This window comes from Monodelphis domestica, chromosome 1 (assembly GCF_027887165.1).
Source record: "Monodelphis domestica isolate mMonDom1 chromosome 1, mMonDom1.pri, whole genome shotgun sequence".
Lineage (NCBI taxonomy): Eukaryota > Metazoa > Chordata > Mammalia > Didelphimorphia > Didelphidae > Monodelphis > Monodelphis domestica.
The window spans coordinates 308,258,075-308,280,803 of record NC_077227.1 but is presented as its reverse complement, the minus strand read 5'-3'; the positions used below and the strand labels follow the sequence as shown (position 1 = coordinate 308,280,803).

At 35.7% G+C, this 22,729-nt stretch overlaps 1 protein-coding gene across 4 annotated transcripts; it reads left to right on the top strand.

Moving 5' to 3' along the window:
- TXNDC15 (thioredoxin domain containing 15) lies at nucleotides 1-22,161 on the top strand. Of its 4 annotated transcripts, none has more exons than XM_007473368.3 (6): nucleotides 1-242; nucleotides 2,875-2,928; nucleotides 4,923-5,407; nucleotides 7,191-7,354; nucleotides 11,424-11,554; nucleotides 19,670-22,161. In XM_007473368.3, exons 1-6 carry the CDS (start codon nucleotides 176-178, stop codon nucleotides 19,864-19,866), a joined length of 1,098 nt encoding a protein of 365 aa, XP_007473430.1. In that variant the 5' UTR covers nucleotides 1-175; the 3' UTR covers nucleotides 19,867-22,161. The 4 variants fall into 4 exon arrangements, with proteins under 4 accessions (XP_007473430.1, XP_007473431.1, XP_007473432.1 ...); XM_007473370.3 differs by lacking the exon at nucleotides 1-242 and adding an exon at nucleotides 3,436-3,553 and having other exon boundaries at nucleotides 2,899-2,928; XM_007473369.3 differs by lacking the exon at nucleotides 2,875-2,928 and having other exon boundaries at nucleotides 113-242.
- Nucleotides 22,162-22,729: the final 568 nt, after the last annotated feature.

Genomic DNA, 22,729 nt, shown 5'->3' with positions numbered 1-22,729 from the left:
CAAGATGGCGGCTGGGGATACCGGCCAGCCGACTTCAAGATGGCCGCTAGTTCTGTCAGCCCCTCCCCTCGCTTTCCTCTTGGAGGCTTCAGAGCGAGCTCGGGTTTAGAGCCCTATGATGCGGCCGCGCCTGCGCATTGGTTGATCAGTGTGGCGGCTGCGCGGCGCCGCCGCTATGCGGCTCCTCCTGTGGTGGTTTCTGTTGCTGGGGGTTTTGTTCCCTGAGACACTCGGCTTAGTTGGTGAGTTCCAACGGAGAGCTGGGCAGAGGTCTGGGAATAAGAAGCAGTTTGTCCTTGGGAGGGAAGTCAGCGGCCGGGGCCAGGGTCGGTGTTCCCTCGCCGTCTAGTCTTCGAGCAATGGCTCTTGAGCGACTGGGAGGAAGCCGCGGCCAAGCTTGCTTGGGGCACTTCCGCTGAACTCAGTTTCTCCAAATGTCCAATGAGGGCTTTGGACTGGGAGACTCCGCGACTTCACCCAGGCTTAAGCGCCCTCAGATATGAGCGGGATGGAAGCTGGTGCCGGGTCCCTGCCCCCGCCCCCTGCTCCTGGCTCCTTGGCCTTTATTTGGAATTGCTTCTAGACGGTTCTGCTAGTTCAAATACAGCCACGGATTCAGCTAAGTTAGAGAATTTAAAATACAGAAACGCTAACATGTTTGTTGTTGCTGCTATAAGTAGGAAAGGTGGTTTCCACAATCACACTAGGGATCGAACAGCATTTGAGAATAGGATCATAGAGTATAGAGTTGAAAGTAACTTAAGTAATCATCTAGTACTATTAGCTTAGGTGAATTTTTTTTTTAAGTTTAAATTACTTATACAAGGTCGACTTTAAGTCATTAGCTTTGAACTTTACAGCAAATCCAAATTTCAACCATATGGATTTCCCTGAGTAGATTGCCCCTTCTCCACATAGCTTGGTGTGTAAAGTACTGGATTTGGAGTCATGGAACCAGAGTCCTGACCTTGTCACCTTAATATTAAACTTTGGGCAAGTCCTCTTACTGGAGAAAGAGCACTGAGTAGGGAGCCAGATGACCTAGATTGAAGCCTCATCTCTGAATCAACTACCCTGGGGACCTGAGTCACAGTTTCTTTATTTGTGAAATAAGGAATTTGAATTAGATGGCCTCAAAGTATTTTTCCAATTCTGGGTCTAAGCCATTTAAATGTTTCTTTTTCTTCGTTTGTAAAATGAAAAGCTGGGGGAGTTTGGAATAGATAACCCATAAGGTTTCTTCCTAATCACATTTTTTTCATCATTTCTGGATGGAGACCCTTATGTGTAAAAGACCTCATCTGTGAAATAGATGGTGGGGATTGAGATAAATGATCTCTCTGATCTCTTCCAGGTCTAAATTCTATGATTCATGAATCTTCTGAGCTACTGCATTAATATTTGGAGGCTCTTGGCTTGTAGAAGTAGAAACTTCTACCACTGTTGAAGATGAACATTTCCTTTGTAACGTCCTTCATCTATGCAGATGGGCATCCTGTTAGAGAAATGCCTGAGTCTCTGAAAGATTAAGTGATTTTCTTATGGTCACATGTGACAAAGGCATGTCTTAAACCCACCTGTTCAATACTCCAGTGTTAACACTTTCTCCACTATGCTTGGTGTAAAATATTCAACACTGTTAGCAGTCAAACAAGAATCACTTTAACCAGGGCAGAATACAGACTCTTGGTGCCTTAGTAATCTCACAGCAAGGTGCCTTGAATGCCAAACTTTCTATTTTGAAATGTTTTGTTTATTTTTGATAAGTGCAAAAACAGTTTATGATTTTGAATTTTAGAACTATGCTTATTTATGGTTAACATTTTTCCAGTGAGAATTTAGGTAAATTAAAATGCTCTCAAAGAAAATTTATTGCTCTGAACCCAGGAGGGGGAAATGATCAATTTTAAGTTCATATGGGAATAGAATTTGTTATTTATTTTTAAATCATCAAAACCCTGGGGAATCAGACTAGGGCTGGGACATTATGTGTAGAAATTGTGAAATATAAGCATTTTTTTTGTTGGTTTCCCTCAACTTCTCCAAATGTTTTGGCACTGTGATTATTGCTTCTGTGGAATAGGAAAGAAAAATGACCTTTGTGTTTGAGTTGATGAGAAGTAAGAAGAATTAGAGAACATAAAGCTTAAAAGCTTTAAATGACAAGACAAGTAACAGTTATCTTCAGACCTTATTCCATATTTTTGCTATAAATTATCAGTTGCTGATTTTAAAGATTTGTTACCTGAAATTTTCTTTACTTTGTAATAGCAACTGAATTAGAGACTTAGGTAACATCTTTTTAAAAATGCAGCTATTTCTGAGAAGCTTCTACTCATCTATAATATTGTATAAATTAGTTTTACTCTGTGGCTTTTTTTCCCTCTGAAACTTGGGCAGTACCATTGAACTGATAGGCTAGTCACTTTAGAAAGGAAATGAGAATGCTTGAGTATTACTGCTCAGAAAGATAGGTCTCTGGGCAGCTCCGGGGCAGCTACTAAAATATGGTAAAAACATGAGGGACAAGAAAGATGAGGCCTTAAACTCTCTATGTTAGGATCTTGAAGGAGGTTGAAACTTATTTAAAACAGTATTTTCATGTATTTATCTCTTTAAAAAGCAGATAGTATAGTGGACCTGTATTCAAAACCTGTCTTTGATGTGTCACTGTAATTTTTGATAAGTCACTTAACAAGGTCCCTTCAAGTTCCAAATCTGATCTTAGAATGAAAAGAGCATAGGATTAGTAGTCAGAGTAGGGATCTGGGTGTAACTCTTCTACTTATCATGCAACCCTTGGGAAGTCAATCTTTATGTAAAACATCTGGACATACCTTAGAAATGATCTAGTCCAATTTCTTCATTTTATAGATGAGAAGATCGAAGCCTGGAGGGCAAAACAACTTGTCGAAGGTCACATAGCAAGTTAGTATTAGAACTACTATACATGTCATCCATTTGTCCAGTGTTCTTTCTCATAATTCTATTATCTTTTTACTTTTCTCCTCTTTCAAATGGAAATAATCTTTACTTTTCTGTCTGCTTCACAAGGTTTTTGAGGGGATCAAGCAATACAGTATTTGAAAATGCTTTCTTGGAATGTAATGATTTTATTGGTACTAATTTTATTTATTAAAAATCTAATTAAAAACTGATAATGAAGTATTAAGTAATGGGTATTTTTTCTATTTGGATAATGAACAACTATGAAATGTCCTTTAATCAGAAAGCAGGGTATATATATTATCTCATTTGATCTTTACAATAATCCTGTGAGGTGGTTGCTGTTATTATTTCCATTGTTCAGATGAGGAAACTCAATCATTTAAAGAAAAATAATTTAGTTTTATGTTTTTTCCATATTACATATCAATACAATTTTAATAGTTAATTTTCTGACATTTTGCAATCCATGTTCTCTTCCTCTCTTAGAGGACAGGGAATATGATCTAGGTTATACATTCAGTACATATTTTCCATGTTCATCATGTTGTGAAAGAAGACATCACTTACAAGAAAAAAACTCATGAAGGAGATAAAATGAAAAATGGTATGCTTCAATCTGCATTCAGATTCTCAATCAATTCCTTCTGTGGTGGTGGATAGCTTTTTTTGTCATGAGTCTTTTAGAATTGTCTTGGATCCTTGCATTGCTGATAATAGTTAAGTAATTCACAGTTGATTATCATACATTATTGCTATTACTGTGTATAGTGTTCTCTTGATTCTATTTACTTACTATGCATCACTTCATATAAGTCTTTCCAAGTTAAAAAAAATTTTGTAAAAACAATTGTCCTGTTTTTCATTTTTCATTTCATTTCATTTTGTATGGCATAATAGTATTCCATTACAATCATATACCACAATTGTTCAGTCATTCCCCAAATGATGAACATCCCTTTAGTTTCTAATTCATTGCCACTACAAAACGAGCTGTTATAAATATCTTTGTACAGATTGGTCCTTTTCCCCTATCTTTGATTTCTTTGGGATACAGACTTAGTAGTGGTATTATTGGGTCAAAGGCTATACTCAGTTTTGTGGCCCTTTGGGCATGGTTCCATCAACTCACAGTTCTACCAATAGTATATTAGTGTTCCAATTTTCCCACATCCCCTCCAACATTTATCATTTCCCTTTTTTGTCATATTAGCCAGTCTGACAGTTGTGAGGTGGTATCTCAGGATTTTAATTTGCATTTCTCCAACTAATAGTGATTTGGAACATTTTTTCATATGAGTAAAGATAGTTTTATTTCTTCTTCTGAAAACTGCCTATTCACATCTCTTGACTTTCACTTGAGGAATGACTTGTACTCTTATAAATTTGGTTCCATTCTTTGTATATTTGAGACATGAGGCCTTTGTCAAAGATACTTTTTATATTTTCTCCCGTTTGTTGTTTCCCCTTTAATCTTAGTTGCATTGGTTTTGTTTGTGCAAAGCTTTTAAATTTAATGTAGTCAAAATTGCCCATTTTACATCTCTTATTGTTCTCTATGTCTTACTTGATTATAAATTCTTCCCTTATCCATAGGTCTGACAGGTATTTGGGCTGTACTGATTTGTTCATGGTATCACCTTTTATTTCTAAATCATGTATCCATTTTGAGTTTATCTTGGTATATATGAGAAGTTTGTCATGACTAGATTCTTTAGTCTGTTTTATCGTTTTTGTTGAATAGTAAGTTTTTTTTTCCAGAAGCTTAGATTTGGGGGTTTGTCAGATACTAGTTTGAGTTAAATTACTTGCCTATGGTCCCACAGCTAGTAGGTGTTTGATATAGGATTTGAACTTAGATCTCCTTGACTCCATGTCTAGCACTGTATCCTCTATGACAAATAATATGAATATATTTGGAACTCATTTATTTATAATTACATTTTCATTGTAAATGTAAATTTTTGTTGTTGCAGAGGAGAATGAAGGCTCACTGTCTGAAAATCACAGACACACTGAAACTGAAGTACCTCTTGGTCCAGAGGCTGTCTATTTAAGTAATGAACAACATGATCTTGGACAGACAGAACTGTACAACACTGGTGAAGCAGTTTATGCAGCCCTGGGAAATGAAGTGAATGGTGATCATTTAATGTCTGTGTTTCCAGAAGAGACAAAAGACATGCAAATTTCAGACCTCAATGCTGGCAGTTGTGATGCTGGAGTTGAAGGCTCTAAATGCAATATCCAAGAGAGTCTTTTTTCTTTAACTACATCTGGAACAAATATTCCTGATAAGGGAGAAGAATATAATTTGGTTCTTGAAGCTGTGCCCACAAGCCCATCATCTAAAGAAGACTCTAATAGTACAGACAATGTAAAGACTCCAAAGGTGAATTGTGAGGAGAGAAATGTTACTGGCTTAGAAAGTTTCACTTTACAAATTCTAAATGTTTCACAGGTAAGTAGCATATTGTTTTAACCTTCGTTTTGCTTCTCCCATCCCCCAAGTTTTCTTTTTTTACTTGACTAGTAGTCATGAAGAAAATGCTTTATTCTTGATTTTTAAGTGTATTGAGCGCTAATTGCACCTGTGTACATATGAAGAAGGAGGAATGAAGCCACTTAATTGAATCTGAATTATAATATTAGATAAAAAGTCAGGGAAAAAACTCAACCAAAAAAAAATCTGTTCTCTGAATCTAGCCACTTTAAGGTGACAAGGTGAAATAGTATTATATCCTAGATAACCACTTAGTCTAACACTTTTATTTTATTTTATTTTTTTTTAATTATATTTTATTTGAAACACTTTTATTTTTAAAAAATGGAAACATGAGATACTTCCTAGCTAGGTGACTGTGGGTAAGTCACTTAATCCCCATTGCCTCGCCCTTATTGCTCTTCAGCCTTGGAATCAATGCTCAGTGTCAATTCTAAGACAGAAAGTTAGCGTTTAAAAAAAAAAGAAAAAGAGGAAACATTTAAGAGATTTGCCAAAATGATAAACCAAGTAAATGGCAAAGCTAGGATTTGCCTCAATATCCTCAGACACGTATCTCTTTCACTATACCTTGATGCCTGTGTCAAATTATAGATAAGTTGTCAGCATCAGAATTATACTAGGAATAAGTTCTCTTCCCAGCTGACTGAATTTTTTGAAATATTTGGCATTACAAAAGAGCCATAATTATAACCCATTTACACTATTAATAGATAGTTTTCATGAGTTGCTGTGTTAAAATATTAATCACCTTTTAGCCAGTCACCTAGTGATGAGCATTTCTATATGAACTGTACAGATATATAGTTCATCATTGAGCTGGTATTTGAAACATTTTGAGCTTGGGGAAGATCTGCCAGAAGTCAAGCACAGAGATTCACCTCCAAATCCCAAGGCATAGGAAAATGTTTTTAATGAAGGCCTGAATTCTTTCCATTTTAACATGTCTCATTCATACATGTTAACATGGCATAATTAATCTCAGGGGAAATAACATCTCTCTCTACATTTTTCACAGAGTATCAGAACAAATATTCCATTTATAGTGGTAGGTTAAGATTATGTAAGATAATTGTTTAGAACATATCTGTGTTATTGGTGAACCTAGACTTGTGGAAAGTAATGATTCTAAAGAGAAAATCAGCTAGTAGTTTATATAAGAATTTTTTATTTTGATGCTTTAAAAAGAGTTAAGAGCTGGATATAAAAATGAACTAATTTCAAAGGCTATTCTCAGCTGATATAAAGGTGAATGGGAGAGTACATTGCTTTATATTTTCCACTGTGTGGATTAGTAGGGACATATTCCATCTGCTACATGACAAGGAAAAATTCTGTTTTATTTGATGACTCTTAGTAGCCAGAAAGAATAGTGCAATGTGGATACGGATGGGATATAAAAATTTTACTGTCTTATCTGAATGATTTCAGGGCTCCTGGATTGGAATAAATTTTTATCAAAATAATCTTTAGTAAGATGATCACCTTCTCTATCCATATCAGCTCAGATCACCTGCTATTGAATCTGAGAATTGATTAAGTGCACATTAATTTTGGTGGTTAGGATTATATAATCTGAAAATAGATCTCTATAGTCTGGAAATGGATATTGATGGATTTATGCAAAATTCCAGAATAACTTAATTGGAAAAGGCTTAAAAGGAAGGTAGGTGTATCATTTGCATTCTACAGCTGACCTTTCTTACCAAATCCTTTATACATATATTTTCTCTTGTCATAGGACCTGATGGAGTTTTTAAACCCAAACAGTAGTGATTGTACATTAGTCTTATTTTATACTCCTTGGTGTCGCTTCTCTGCCAGTCTGGCCCCACATTTTAATTCTTTACCACGAGCATTTCCGTCTCTTCATTTTTTGGCATTGGATGCTTCTCAGCACAGCAGGTAATCTTTTATCAAGTGCTTTTTATATTTTATGAATTAAGCTGATAAAGACAGTTTGTCTTAGTGACAGAGAAATGGCTTTGGAGTCAGGAAGACCTGGGTTTAAGTTCTGATTCTGATACATCCTTGCTCTGTGACTCTGGGCATGTTTCTTTACCTCTCAGTGCCACAGACAACTTCAAACTCCTAAGTTATAGAACAGTTGTCAACAGTAGTAGAGGGAGTTATTGAGTATTCTATGTCATACGAATAATAGATCTAACACCCTCACCCTTCTACCTGTTCTTCCTAAAAAAAGTTTGCTTTAATGATTATATAAAGGATATTAACTGGTTAAGGACAGAGAAAAAAGACATGGATATAAGTTGTAGCATAAGGTATAATAGAGAACCAAGTTTACATTTTTTGGGTTGAATTTGTGAATTAATTGGTGTAGGAAACTTCTGGTTGAGAAAATCTCCACCCAAGCAGATCAGTAACTTAGAGCCTTGGAGTGTTGTCTGGAGCATTTGTGAAATTAAAATATTTTCCCAAGGTGCAGTATTGTCAGAGGTGAGATTTGAACTTAGGTCAGATTGACTGAGTAAGGCTCAATTTTTCATTTTAATATTGAAGGTTGTTGAATATTGAAAAGGTTAATTAAGAGATTTTACTCTTTTTGATGCCATTTAAAGCTGTAATTTCTCATCTGTATGTTATCCTTTTAAGTTCTTTCAAGACTTAATTTAAGAAATAATTAGAAATGTGTCATCTCTTATAGTTGAAAAATTGAACCTAAAAATATCTATTTGTTAATATTTGGATGCCATAACTACAGAGATATCTAATAAAATATGTATTTAGTAGATTTTTACATAGATTATCTTTAATTCTGTCCCCTTTCCCCTAAATTCTAGCATTTTGGGTGTATTTCATATTGCTTTGATTTTTCAAAGAATAAAATATTCAACTGCTCAATAGTCATTGCATTTTTGACTTAATAAAATACATGATTAACTTTTCAAGTGTTAATATATTTTTCCTTAAAATTTTTGAATTAACAGAACTGTTATTTTATAAGTATAAATAGTATAATCTCCTGATGAATAAACTTTCTCTACCAAAGCAAATCAGCACCTGTTGTGTAATTCATTGCCTGGGGACCCTGATAAGTGAAGTGACTTATCTGACTAGGTAGGGTTAAATAGCTAGAATGTAGCAGAGGGAAGCTTTAAACCTAGGTCTTTCTGACTTATAGGCTGGCATTCTAGCCACTATACTGCCTTTCACACTGATGATAGCTGACATTTATAAAGCTCTTTAAGTTTTACAAAGTGCTTTGAAATTCACGTCTCTAAGGTCTAGTGATAAAGCATTTTGAAAACTAGAAAGGGTGACAAAACTTTGCTAATTTGATTGTACTAGTTCTGAATTTGTTATTAAGCTTGGGCTGAAGTTTGTCTTATACTATGAATGAAGAAGAAGATTCTTAAATAATGAATTAAACAAAAATGCAGATTAAATATTTGGCTTTAAAAGATGAAACTAATTTTGAAAATCTGTTCACATTAGTTGTTAATGTATACAAATAAATCTTTATTTTTATTTCAAAGATATTTTCTTAATTACATACATAATAATTTTCAACATACATTTTCCAAAATTATAAGATCCAAATCATCTCTTTCCCCTTCTCTCTCCTCACTTGGAGCAAGTTGGGCAAGCAACTCAATCTGGGCCATACATTGTAATAATAGATCTTTAACAACTTATTAAGAAACATTAAATGCTTACTGTGTATTAGTGCTTTAGTACTAGAATTGGGTTATATAAAATTAGATAAGACATATTCCTTGTCTTTGTGGATCTCCTAGTCTAGCAGGTGGATAAAAAAATATACAGATAATTGTAATGCACAATAATACATGAGAAATACATTAGAGATATAGAAAACAAAGTGCTTATTGATGAGGATTAGAGAATATGTAAGAAAATTTGAGTCCGAGACTTTTTAGAGTTCATTTAAGAGTTGGAAGAGACTCAAAGGTGTCAAACTCCCCATGGCCAGCAAAACTCCCAAATGAGGCCCAAATTAGATTAAAATTGGTAAGGAGGGGAGGAAAGGGAAGCAAAGTTGCACAGTGGATAGAGAGCTAGGCTTGGAGATAGGAAATCCTGAGTTCAAATATGGCCAATGACACTTTCTAGCTCTGTGGCCCTGTACAAATTACTTAACCCAAATTGCCAAGCCCCTTCTATTCTTCTGCCTTGGAACTAATACTTAATATGGATTCTAAGACAGAAGGTAAATTTTTTAAAAATGTTACTGGGAAATGTTTAACAAAATAAATAAAAATATAGTTAAAGAAAGAAGATAATGTTAATTTTTGGTTTTCTGAATATGTGGCCCGTAGGAGTCAGTTTCTAATTGAGTTTGACACCCCTGATCTAGTCTTTATCTCCTCATTTTTACAGATGAGGAAATGAAAGCTTGGAGAAGTTAAGTGTTTACTCAGGGTCATAAGGTAGGTAGATCTTAAGGGACTTAAAGCAAGTTTTAAAGAGGTTGTTGATTGGTGGATTGGTAGAGAAATGAGCTGCAGTGATAAAGTCCCTCATTGGAAGCTCCCTAAAAGAAAATAAAAGCTTCGATCTATACTTGATAATACTTTTGTTTGTAATTATTGCCAGTTACATTCTGACTTGAAAAGAGAGGAAGGTAGATTTCTTGTAAAATATTCCATAATGAAAGTTTTTTTACTAATTCATACTAGCCTATTTAAAAATTGATTTTTAATGAGCATTATTTAATGAGATTATTAAAGTAAAATGTAATTTAACCATGCCATTGCCAGTTCTGCAAGAGTTGTGAGTTAACACCTTTATTTCAGTATCTTGAGTTTTGATTCCTGCACTATTTAGTATATTACTATTTGCTTTTAGTTATCAAATTCTTAAATAACAAAAGAATTCTTGTAACTGAAGGAGTCAGCAATTAAGATGATGAGTTTGGTGATAAGTGTATATATGATATTTAAGTTGCCACAACTGATGCCTCAAAGAGCCTATACATTTATAAATTGAATGGAATGAATTTCCTTTATCAGAGGAAACTAATTCTACTTCTTTTGGGGGGTAGATGGATCTAGACCAGTGTTGGCGAACATTTTTGAGTTTGAGTGCCCAAACTGCAACTTCAGGGCTGCCTATGAGCCCTGCTCCTGCATTACCCCAGAGAGAGGAGAGAGGAGGGAGGAAGGGCTCACTTTGGGCAGCTGGACAGAAGGGTGGGGCATGTAAAAATTGTCCTTGGGCCTTGGGAATAGGGGAAATTGAGCAGCTTCTCCCCATGTGCCAGCCTGACACACGTGCCAATACTTTGCTAATGCTGGTCTAGACTTTTGATAGTAGGGAATTCCAGGTGGGGAAAAATCCCTCCACCAATAAAGATCAATGATTCATATGTAACTTATTCATAGTCAAGGCAACACGCATTTGTTCTAGGTACTATGTTAAAGTATATAGAGAAGGCAAAAACAATCCTTGCCCTCAAGGAGCTCACAGTCTAATTGTCACACAGTCATAAATATGAGAGATAAGACTTGATACATTCTTATTCCAAGAATGATCTTCTATCCACTACTCTAAAACAATGGTTATGGACTGCATATGATCCACAACACTCCTGACTGTGGCTTCAGATTAAAATGTAATTGGGAAATACTTAACAATAAATGAATGAAATACATGAACAAATGTATTTATATATTGATTGAATGAATGAAAATACAATAAAATTAATGAAATACATGAATGAATGAAATAAATGAATATGAATGAAATGAATAATAAATTAATGAAATACATGAAAATACAATAAAATATAGATAATGTTAATATGTGGTTTTCTAAGTCAGTTTGAACTTGTAGAAATCCTTAGAATGTTTTTATGGCTCCCATTTTTATTTAAATTTGACACCAATGTACTTAGCCTTTTTACCTCCTCTTTATTTCCATCAGATTCTTGAGATCGTATTTGTAAAGTCCATTATTCATTCTTCTTTGTGAAATAATCCTTTTTTAAAAATAGTCTGTCTACCCGGTTTGGTACTGTGGCTGTTCCCAACATCTTGCTATTTCAAGGAGCTAAACCAATGGCGAGATTTAATCATACAGATCGGACTCTGGAAACTCTAAAAGCCTTCATTTTTAATCAGACAGGTATGTAAGAATAATGTATTCTAGATAAATCTCTTTAATGACTGGTTTCTGCCTCCTTTGCTCAACCTTTCTTTTTAAAGGCTTTGTTGAATTATTTTTTGAAAATATTTAGTTTTCAAATCCTTTAACAATTAAAATTTTCAAAACTCTTGTAATTTGGATTCCTCTTATGATCTCCTTTTACAGACAAGCTCCTGGGGATGTGGTTAATAGAGCCTTTAAATCCGAGAACAATGCTCATTTAGAAAACTTCACTGCCTGTGTATAATCATAGTCATCATTTAAAGAGGGTGTCCCAAAAGTTTTAGTTCAGTTTTAAGCTGTTAAAGCTTAAAGTTGGGGATGGAGTCAAGGTGATGGAATAGTAAGAAACAGTACAGATGAGCTCTTCTCCATAAAACTCCAAACAAATCTAGAAAATATAATAAGACTGAATCTTGATGGGGGAAATTCAGAAAACATCACAGTGAATCTAGCCTAGTTCAGCATAGGCAGATAGAGGTTTGTAGATGCTAGACAGGTTGGACTAGGAGCACTTTAGCACCCAGATTGTACACCAGAGCAAGGGGAAGACTTAGACTTATCCTGTGATACCACTAGACTGATACCCTTCTGAGGCAGATGCCAACTGGCAATTTTGTTCACCATCCAGTTTCAGGTCATAGATTCAGGGTTAATTTAGAAGGTGACCTGTACACAGAGGCATCCTTCCTGGATAGAGAGATCCTGGATCAATGGATCATGCACCAAGAAAGGAGGAAGTTCAGAAGCAAGCAGCAGCAATGAGCAAGCTTAGAATAATCAAGCAGCTTAGAGTCCAGGAGCAAAGTGCCATTGGTCTCAGTTCCAGCATCTAGCCCAGTCTGCAGAGGAGTTAACTAGGTCAGGAGGCTTGGACTAGTGGAGCTTCCCATTTGGCTGATAGGGATGGAGTGCAGCAGTAGTTCTAAGGTTGCACAGACTGAAACCCAGGTCAGGAACTTGTAGATCTTAAGGTCTAAAAAAGAGGGATGGGGAAGGGGAGCAATCATACTGTGCCTTGGATCAGACCACTTTTGGAGCACTGAATTTTTGCAGAGCTCCTTCTTGTCCTTGGGGTCCTGGAATAACTCAAAACTCAGTATCAGAAGAAAGCAGTTTCAGGATGAACCTAGAACTAATCTTCAGAAGTGCAGAACCTAGCCCTAATATCAAGTCCAAAGTCAGAAAGTAGGCTGGAAGAAAAAGTTTGGAGAATCAGTATTACTGAGATATTCAAAGAATTTGCTCTACTGTTTCATGCTCCTCTACAACGGAGATGTTTCACTTTTTGTTTTTATATTCTTTTTGCCAAGTACAGTTCCTAGTACACTGTGAACACTTTAAAAATAGCTTATCAAAGGAGTTGTCTTGATGGTGACCTTTTTGTAAATGCTTATTATGAGCATTGTAATACAAGGTAATCAGGTGTCTTGTGAAATATTTCTTGCTGCTGTTTTATATGTAAAAGAAATGCCAAATCCTTTCTTTGTTTCTAAGGAGTACTCTTGATTTAAAAATTATTTTATTTGGTCAATTTCAAACATTATTCATTGAATACAAAAATCATTTTCTTTTCCTCCCTTCCCTCCCGCCACCCCTTCCATAGCCGACGATAGTCGACACATAGTTCCACTGGATATCACATGTGTCCTTGTTCTGAACCCATTTCCATGTTGTTGGTATTTGTGCTAGGATGTTCATTTAGAGTCTCCATCCCCAATCATGTCCCCTTGGTCCCTGTATTTGAAGCAGTTGCCTTTCTTCGGTATTTTTGTTCCCAGTTTTTCCTCTGAATGTGTATAGTGTTCTTTCTCATAGATCCCTCCAAGTTGTTCAGGATCACTGCCTTGCCCCTAATGGATAAGTCCATCACCTTTGATTGTACCACAGTGTATCAGTCTCTGTGTACAATGTTTTCCTGGTTCTGCTCCTTTTGCTCTGCATCACTTCCTGGAGGTCATTCCAGTTCCCATGGAATTCCTCCACTTTATTGTTCCTTTGAGCACAATAGTATTCCATCACCAACATATACCACAATTTGTTCAGCCATTCCCCAATTGAAAGGCATCCCCTCATTTTCCAGTTTTTTTCCACCACAAAGAGTGCAGCTATGAATATTCTTGTACAGGTCTTTTTCCTTATTATCTCTTTGGGGTACAAACCTAGCAATGCTATGGCTGGATCAAAGGGGGGGGCAGACAGTCTTTTATCGCCCTTTGGACATAGTTCCAGATTGCCCTCCAGAATGGTTGGATCAATTCACAACTCCACCAGCAATGCATTAATGTCCCAACTTTGCCACATCCCCTCCAGCACTCATTAGACAACTTTGTTGTCATGTTAGCCAATCTGATAGGTGTGAGGTGATACCTCAGAGTTGTTTTGATTTGCATCTCTGATTATCAGAGCTAAGGAATACTCTTGAACTGTCCTTTTGTTTCCTTTCATTTCCTTTTGTGTTCTGGTTCATTTATAATAAGAATATGAGAGCCATAAAATTACCTTTTTCCAGTTGAATGCCTACTATATAAATGTCTCATATTTATATTGACAACAGTTTAGCTAATGCTTATAGGTAGTCTAAAAATTCTGCACCCTCTGCCCACTTGTCTTCCATTCTGTGACATTCTATACATACCATGTAGGAAGAAACTATGTTTTTTAATTCATGGATTTAATTTTGGATTTAATTCAGTAACCATTTTCCTTCTACTAATTAATTTTTCTGTACAAAGCTAGGCTTGTCCTTGTTCAGTTACTGCAGCTTTCCAGACGACTCGACTCTGGGCCAGTCTGCTCCTACTGCAGATAAAAAGAAAGCTAGTGACCATTGTGGCAAAAGGCGACCAGGGAGCCACCATATCTACTGTGGGAGGAGAAAGAGAAAGAGGAGGATTTTTTTTTTAAACCCTTACCTTCTGTCTTGGAGCCAATACTGTGTAAAGAGTGGTAAGGGCTAGGCAATGGGGGTCAAGTGACTTGCCCAGGGTCACACAGCTGGGAAGTGTCTGAGGTCAGATTTGAACCTAGGACCTCCCGTCTCTAGGCCTGGCTCTCAATCCACTGAGCCACCGAACTGCCCCCTAAGCAGTCTCCTATCAGGACTATACTTAATCCTTCCAGTATCATAGAACCTGTCAGGCCACAAATTTAATTAGTGTTGTCTTCTAGAATGTTAGGGTCATTTCTATGCCACAGTAAAGAATTGGAGTAGGACTTTGTTGGGGTGGTAGTAGATAGTTTTAGTCTAGTGGTTATGATGGAGAACCAATTGAAAATTTTTTCTTTTTTCTTTGATATTACATCACATTAATTTCTAGTATATTTCCTCCTCACCTTCCCTTGTAATAAAGATTAAAAAGGAAAGAAAAAAAAAGAGTTCAGCAAAACTGACCAACATATTACCCTATGGGACATTATGGTATTTTACAGTTATGGTCCCTTGCCTCTACAGTGAAGAGAGGGACATAATTTTTTTTCCTTTCTTCCCCTTCTCCCCAATTTTATCTTCTTTTTTTATTCTGAACACCACCAAATAAAATGAATATTTTCATATACGTTATGACATATAGGAAGACGATTATACATGAAACTGCCAATTCTATTATGCAAAGTTCACTTTTCTTTTAAATTAGAAAATAGATTCGACATGTAACTTTCAAAGCTGCACTACATGTTTATGATTTTTTCTGATCTTCTATTTTCTTATTTTGGTGGAGGGAGACAGGAAGATCCTATTCCTATCTCCCCCACATGACTCCTATTTAAAAGAAAAAAAAAATCCTCATTATATGTGTAGTTGAGCAAAACAAATTACTGCATTGTTCTTGTCCAAAAACATATGTTTTGTTATCTTAAATCCATTACCTTTTAGGAGGTGGGTAGCAGAGATAATATCAGCTCTGTGGATTCATGGTTGGTCATTGCACTGATCATAGTTCTTAAATCTTTCAGAGATGTTTATGTTCACAATGTTGTAATGTAAATTATTCTCCTGGTTTTGCTTACTTCAGTTGTATTTGTTCATATATAAATCTTTCTAGGTTTCTCTAAGACTGTCTCAATTAGTAATTTTTTAAGCACAATGTTTCATTATATTCAATATACATAATTTGTTCAGTCATTTGTGAGTTAATGGGTACCCTCTTGATTTTTAGTTTCTTGCCCCTACAAAAACTACCACTTTAAATATTTTTGTCTCTAAGGATCCTTTTCCTTTTTTGGAATATAGTCCTACTTATATATGTATATATAGTTTATGTAGATTATTGACTTTTGAGCATAGTTCCAAATTGTTTGCCAGTATGAATAGACAGGCCTATCAACAGTGTACATTAATTGCCCATGTTTCCCTTGCACATTTGTTATCTTTGCCAATCTGAGGGGTGAGAAGGAACCTTAGAGGAGCTTTAGTTTGCATTTCTCTGTGATGTTGCAGCATCTTATCATTTATTGTGTCTCTTCCTTTGAAAACTTTCTGCTCATATTCTTTAGTCATTTATTTACTGGAGAAAAGCTTGTGTGGAAACATGATTATAAGGGTGGAGAACTGAAAGGTTGAGGAGGAAGTGGGCAGTGAAACATGAGAAAAGAAAATATCCCCTGGAGAATATTCCCAGAGTTCTGTGGTGGCCAGAAGATAGGTGAACTGACCCGGGATGATAGGATTATAGCTTTAGAACCAAAAGGACCCTTAGAAATCATCTACTAAAATCTTTCATAATTGGTAGATTACAAAATTGAAATTTTCATTGAAAAAATAACATTTTTTATTAATAGGAATGTCATATACTTTCTAAGCTTTAATATGATTATGTCTGGCACTTAAAAATTTTTTTTTATTATTTTATTCTTTCCCATTTGAATTAGTTTAGTCAATTTAGAACATTATTCCATTACAATAATCACATTATTTACCTCCCTCCTCTCCACCCACCCTTTCCGCAGCCAATGCACAATTTCATTGGGTATTACTTGTGTCCTTGATCAGAACCCATTTCCATGTTGTTGATGTTTGCACTAGGATGTTCATTTAGAGTCTACATCCCCAACCATATCCCCTTGACCCATGTAATCAAGCAGTTGTTTTTTCTTCTGTGTTTCTACTCCCATAGTTTTTCCTCTGAATGTGGCTGGTGCATTTTCTTGTAGATCCCTGCAAGTTTCACTGCATTGCCAGTAAGGGAGAAGTCCATTACATTCGATTGTACCACAGTGTACAATGTTCTCCTAGTTCTGCTCCTTTTGCTCTGCATCACTTGCTGGAGGTTGTTCCAGTCCCCATGGAATTCCTCCCTTTTATTAGTCCTTTGAGCACAATAGTATTCTATCACCAACATATACCACAATTTGTTCAGCCATTCCCCAATTGAAGGGCATCCCCTCATTTCCCAATTTTTTGCCACCACAAAGAGTGCAGCTATGAATATTTTTGTACATGTCTTTTTCCTTATTATCTCTTTGGGGTACAAACCCAGTAGTGCTATGGCTGGATCAAAGGGCAGATAGTCTTTTAGCACCCTTTGGGCATAGTTCCAGATTGCCCTCCAGAATGGTTGGATCAATTCACAACTCTACCAACAATGCATTAATGTCCCTACTTTGCCACATCCCCTCCAGCACTCATTAGTTTCCTTTGCTGTCATGTTCGCCACTCTGCTAGGTGTAAGGTGATACCTCAGAGTTGTTTCAATTTGCTTTTTTCTGATTATTAGAGATTTAGAACACCTTTTCATGTGCCTATTAATAATTTTGATTTCTTTAACTGAAAATTGCCTATTCGTGTCCTTTGCCCATTTATCAATTGGAGAATGGCTTGATTTTTTGTACAATTGGTTCAGCTCTATAAATTTGAGTAATTAGACCTTTGTCAGAAGTTTTTATAATGAAGATTGTTTCCCAGTTTGTTGCTTCCCTTCTAATTTTGGATGCATTAGTTTTGTTTGTACAAAACCTTTTTAATTTGATGTAATTAAAATTACTGATTTTACATTTTGTGATTTTTTTCCTAGCTCTTGCTTGGTTTTAAAGTCTTTCCCAAAGATCTGACAAGTATACTATTCTGTGTTCACCTAATTTGCTTATAGTTTCCTTTTTTATATTCAGGTCATTCACCTGTTCTGAGTTTATCTTGGTGTAGTGTAGTAGTCTGGCATTTTTATCATATGCTTTATATGAATATCAGAGCCTCATTTTTATACCTGACCTTCAATGTTTTGGTACACAAATTTCAGCAATTCTGTCCTTAAGAAAGATGTCTTGATTCCCCGTGCCCCAAGAAGATTTTAATTCCTCAATATCACAAAGCTAATAATTCTTAAAAAAATTTTTTTTCAATTCTACATTTCACTCTGATATTCCTTCCCTATCTCTCCCTTCGTTGCGGGTTAGGGAAAGAAAACAAAACCCTCGTAATAAATAAGTACGGTCAAAGCAAAACAAATATTGATCATGTCCAAAAATATGTATTTTATTTTACACAGTAGTCTATCACCACTCAGGACTTTTTGATCCTCTGGAATCACTGCATTTATTTCCCCTTGATTCTTTATGAAAAGAGTACACATGTTAGATTCTTAGAACTTTGTATGTCTAACTGAAGAATGAAGAACTGAGTTTTGCCTTTTTTGGAATTACAATGTTTATTTGTAGGCTTTTAAAAATATCATACATACTAATCCTTGAGAACTTGACTTTTGGGCTTAAATGGAGAAAAAAACCTTACAAGTGTTGTTCAAAAGTTTGAAAACACTCAGAACACAGTTGTGAGAATAGAGAATCCTACAGGGCTAGCAGACTAGTCTAGCTGAAGCAGCAAGCTACTCTGAGGAGGCAAATGAGCCAGGCAAGTCAAACTCTGGATACCAACTCTACTACCACCTCTTCTCAAACTCCAGTGGAGATTGTCCAAGACTCCAAGAGCTTTGGAATATCAGTCTTACTTACAGTCTTGAGCACCTCTAGCAATCTGGAGAAGGGGGTCATTTTCCTTGCCACCATACCATCAACTTCCAAGCAGATGACCAAGAGGCTAGGAATGGCAGTCCCCAAGACCATTAGTCCTGCTTTTCCAGCCTAACCCTCAAAGCTAAGGAAGCAACCCCAGTAGAAGTATGTCCTGGCAAATGCTTCTCTGTGTACTGTAGCTCCTTCCTCCTTGGCAGCCACAGCTAGTAAGGATTTGGTAAATAAAGTTCTTGGTACTGTTGGGTCAGAATCAGAAACATCAGCAATAGAAATGATATTAAAGAACATGCATTGGTATCTGTTTTTGCTGCCACATACTAAGGACCATAGGATAGGATCTTTGCCTCTGACTTGTAGCTGAAGTTTTGTGGTGGTGTTTTGCCCATTAGAATATGAGGGCTCTTTGTGAGCAGGTACTTTCCATATACTCTTTATATCCCCTGAACATTGTTTGGGACATAGCAAGTGCATATTAAATGTTTTTTCATTGATTCATTCATGAATACCTTAGAAGTCATCTGATTTGACAGTCTTCCATCCCTATGCTGTCCCCCCTCTTCCCCCCCCCCCCCCCCCGTCCCAGAATTATGCTTAGGAATACAGATGAAAAGTTTAAAGTCTTCTGGGAAATTCATTTAAAAAAAAACAACCTTTATCACCTTTCTTAAAATCGATATAAGGTATTAGTACCAAAGTAAAAAAAAACAGTAAGAGCTAGGCAATTGGGGTTAACTGACTTGCTCATGATCACAGAGTTAGAAATGTCTGAGGTCAAATTTGAACCCAGAGCTTTCCATCTCCATCCACTGAGCCATCTTAACTGCTTTGCAAATTCACTTAAAAAAAAAAAGAACTTACATATTTGCTCAAAAAGTGAAAAAAATGATATTTTTTTTGAGAAGTTGAATTCATACATAGATTTATTCATTAATTATGCATTAAAGAGAAAGGATAGTTACTCTAATGGAAGTTTTAAGAATCACAGAAACAAGAAAGGAAATTATGTTTTGTCTTTTTTTTTAAAGACAGTCTTTCTTTTTTTGTGTTTTTTTTTTGCATTGTTGGTGGAATTCAGTTATGGGTATTGTTTTCATCTGTCAAATACTGACTTACTGATTTTGCTTTCAGGGATAGAAGCCAGAAATGATGTGGTAGTGACTGAAGATGACCAAATAGGCCCTCTTCCCAGCACCTTGGTGAAAAGTGTGGATTGGTTGCTTGTATTTTCTTTATTCTTTTTAATTAGTTTTATTATGTATGCTACTGTTCGGACTGAAAGTATTCGATGGCTCATTCCAGGACAAGAACATGAACATCCTGAGTAATAATAGGCTGGAAGGTGAAATTGGAAAGATTAATTTCAATCTTTGTCTTCAGAAACCTGTATTGTTTTCCCCAGAGATATAGTATATTTTAACTTAGGTTAAAATAATTTTGCATTTGAGCTACTGAATGTGCAGAAAAAATCATACACTAGTGTTGTATATGAGTGTTTCAATAAATATGAAAGATTCAGAAAATGTATTATTATTTTCAGTGCTTGCACTTAAAATTTCAAAGAACTGTTTTAAAATGTGAAAAATGTATGTATGCAGATTCAAATGAGTACAGTGTTTGATAAACACAAAGATTCCAGCTATTGGGGCAAGAACTCACTACTTGGCAAAAATATTGGGAAAACTGGAAAATTCTCTGGCAGAAGTGAGTCATAGACTGATATATCATACTGTATCAAAGTAAGCTCAAAATGGTCATGATATAGATATATCAGAAGAAATGGATTATGGAAGAAATTACCTGTCAGATCTGTGTATAGGGGAAGATTTTATGACCAAAGAAGAGGTAGAGGGTTTCAAGGAACTCATAGGAGGTAAAATGCATAATTTTGATTACATAAAATTAAAAAGATTTTGCACAAACAAAACAAATGTTGTAAAAATTATAAGCAAAGCATCTTGGTAGCAAGTTTCTCTCATAAAGATCTCATTTCTAAAATATGTAAGGAACTGAGCCAAATTTGTTAGAATTAAAGCCATTCCCCATTGACAAATTATTAAAGTATATAAATAGGCAATGTTCAGAGGGAAGAAATCCAAGTTATCAGTAACCATATGAAAAAACTAATAGAGAAATGCAAATTAAAACAGTTCTGATGTTACCATCTCATACCCATCAGATTGGCTAAGGTGATAGAAAAGGAAAATTACAAATGTTGGAGGGGATGTGGGAAAACAGACACTAGTATACTGCTGGTGGAGCTGCAAATTAATCCAACCATTCAATTTTTTTTTAAACCTTTACCTTCTTTCTGTCTTAGAATAAATACTGTGTATTGGCTCCAGGGCAGAAGAGTGGTAAGCGCTAGGCAATGGGGGTTATGTGACTTACCCAGGGACATAGCTAGGAAGTGTCTGAGGCCAGATTTGAATCTAGGACCGCCTGTCTCCAGGCCTGGCTCTCAATCTACTGTACCACCCAGCTGGCCTCCCCACCCCCCCAAACTATTCTTGAAAATAATTTGGAATGATTTCTCAAAGCTCTCAAAACCAAATAGATCAAAGAAAAAGGAAAAGGATCCACATGTTTATAGTAGCTCCCTTTGTGGTGACAAGGATTTGGAAACTCAGGGATGCCCATCAATTGGAGAATGGCTAAACATATTATGGTATATGAATGTGATGGAGTACTATTATGCTGTAAAAAAATGAAAGGGTTGAGAGGGGGTGGTTTAAAAACAACCCCGAGATTTGTTTAAACTGGTACAAAGGTTAAGTGAGCAGATCCAAGAGAACAATTTATACAGTAATAGCAATATTGTAAAAATAAAAAACTTTGAAAGACTTAGCAACTCTGACAATGGCCAATCATACAATGCCATAGAATTCATGATAAAACATGCAATCTGCCTCCAAATAGACAAGTGATGGACTCAAGAGTACAAAATTGAAGCAAACTTTTTAAAAAAAATATAACTAATGTGGAAATTTGTTTTGCATGATTACATGACTAAATATTTGTAATGGGTATTACATGACTAAATATTTGTAATGGGTTTTATTTTTCTTCTCAATATATAGGGAAGGAAGGAGGGAGAAAATTCAGAACTGAAAATAAAGGTGAATTGAAAAAAATTTGAAACAAATGAGTTAATGAAAAAATTCCTAATGTCTGTCTTTTTTTAAACCCTTACCCTCTTTTCTTAAAAGCAATACTTGGTATTGTTTCTAAGGCAGAAGAGTGGTAAGGGCTAAACAATTGAGGTTAAGTGACTTGCCCAGAATCACACAGCTGGGAAGTGTCTGAAGCTAAATTTGAACTGAGGGCCTCCAATCTCCAGCCCTGGCTTTTTCTACTAAGCCACCTAGCTAGCTACTCTGACAATGTATTTTACTGGTAAAAATTCTATGGCATGGTTTAAGAAAATTTATGATTCTAAGAATTTAGATTTTCTGTCCTTTTAATTTCTCTTTTAAAACAATTTCAAAGTCCACAATTGGAGAGCTTTTTTTTTTTAATGATAGAATTTACCAGGGTTGGAAACCTAATTGTAATTTCCCAAGTAGCATTGTATTGTTTCATGTCTTTCCTTCGGGAACAATAAAGAGTTAATTATGTCCTGATTGTGTCCTTTTCTTTTTGTCATCATTTTTCAAGTTCAGTTGTTAGTATTCATCTGCTGAAAAATAAAACAAAAAGTTAGGAGAATTTCTTTGGGGAACGCAAAAGAGTAAACATCTGATCTTCATTGCCAGATCATATTTATTATTAATTTTCAAACATGATAAAGTAAATTAAATCACCAGAACCCCTTCTTTGTGCTAGTACTAATTCTAGTAGTTTAGTTTCATGATTTAGCTTTGGTACATGGGCTCCATGATTTTGTAGAAGTGGGTAGTCTGTCCCATGCAAGCTTTAGTTCTGCATCTCCTTTGAGATATCGGATATATTGGTCAGGTCATTTGTCTTGTTGCTTTTTACTTTCTAGTTGACCAAACCAACTTTATTTTTTGACTTGCATGATTTAGCAACCTAATGAACTAACATATGGTTAAGGAGAAAAGTAAACTAAAAATAATTGTTAAAGATGATGAGCCAATAATTTAGGATCATAAGATTTACAATTGGATGGGACTTCTTTAGAGGCTATATTTCCCTACTCCCTCATTAGGGGGACTAGAGAGGTTAACT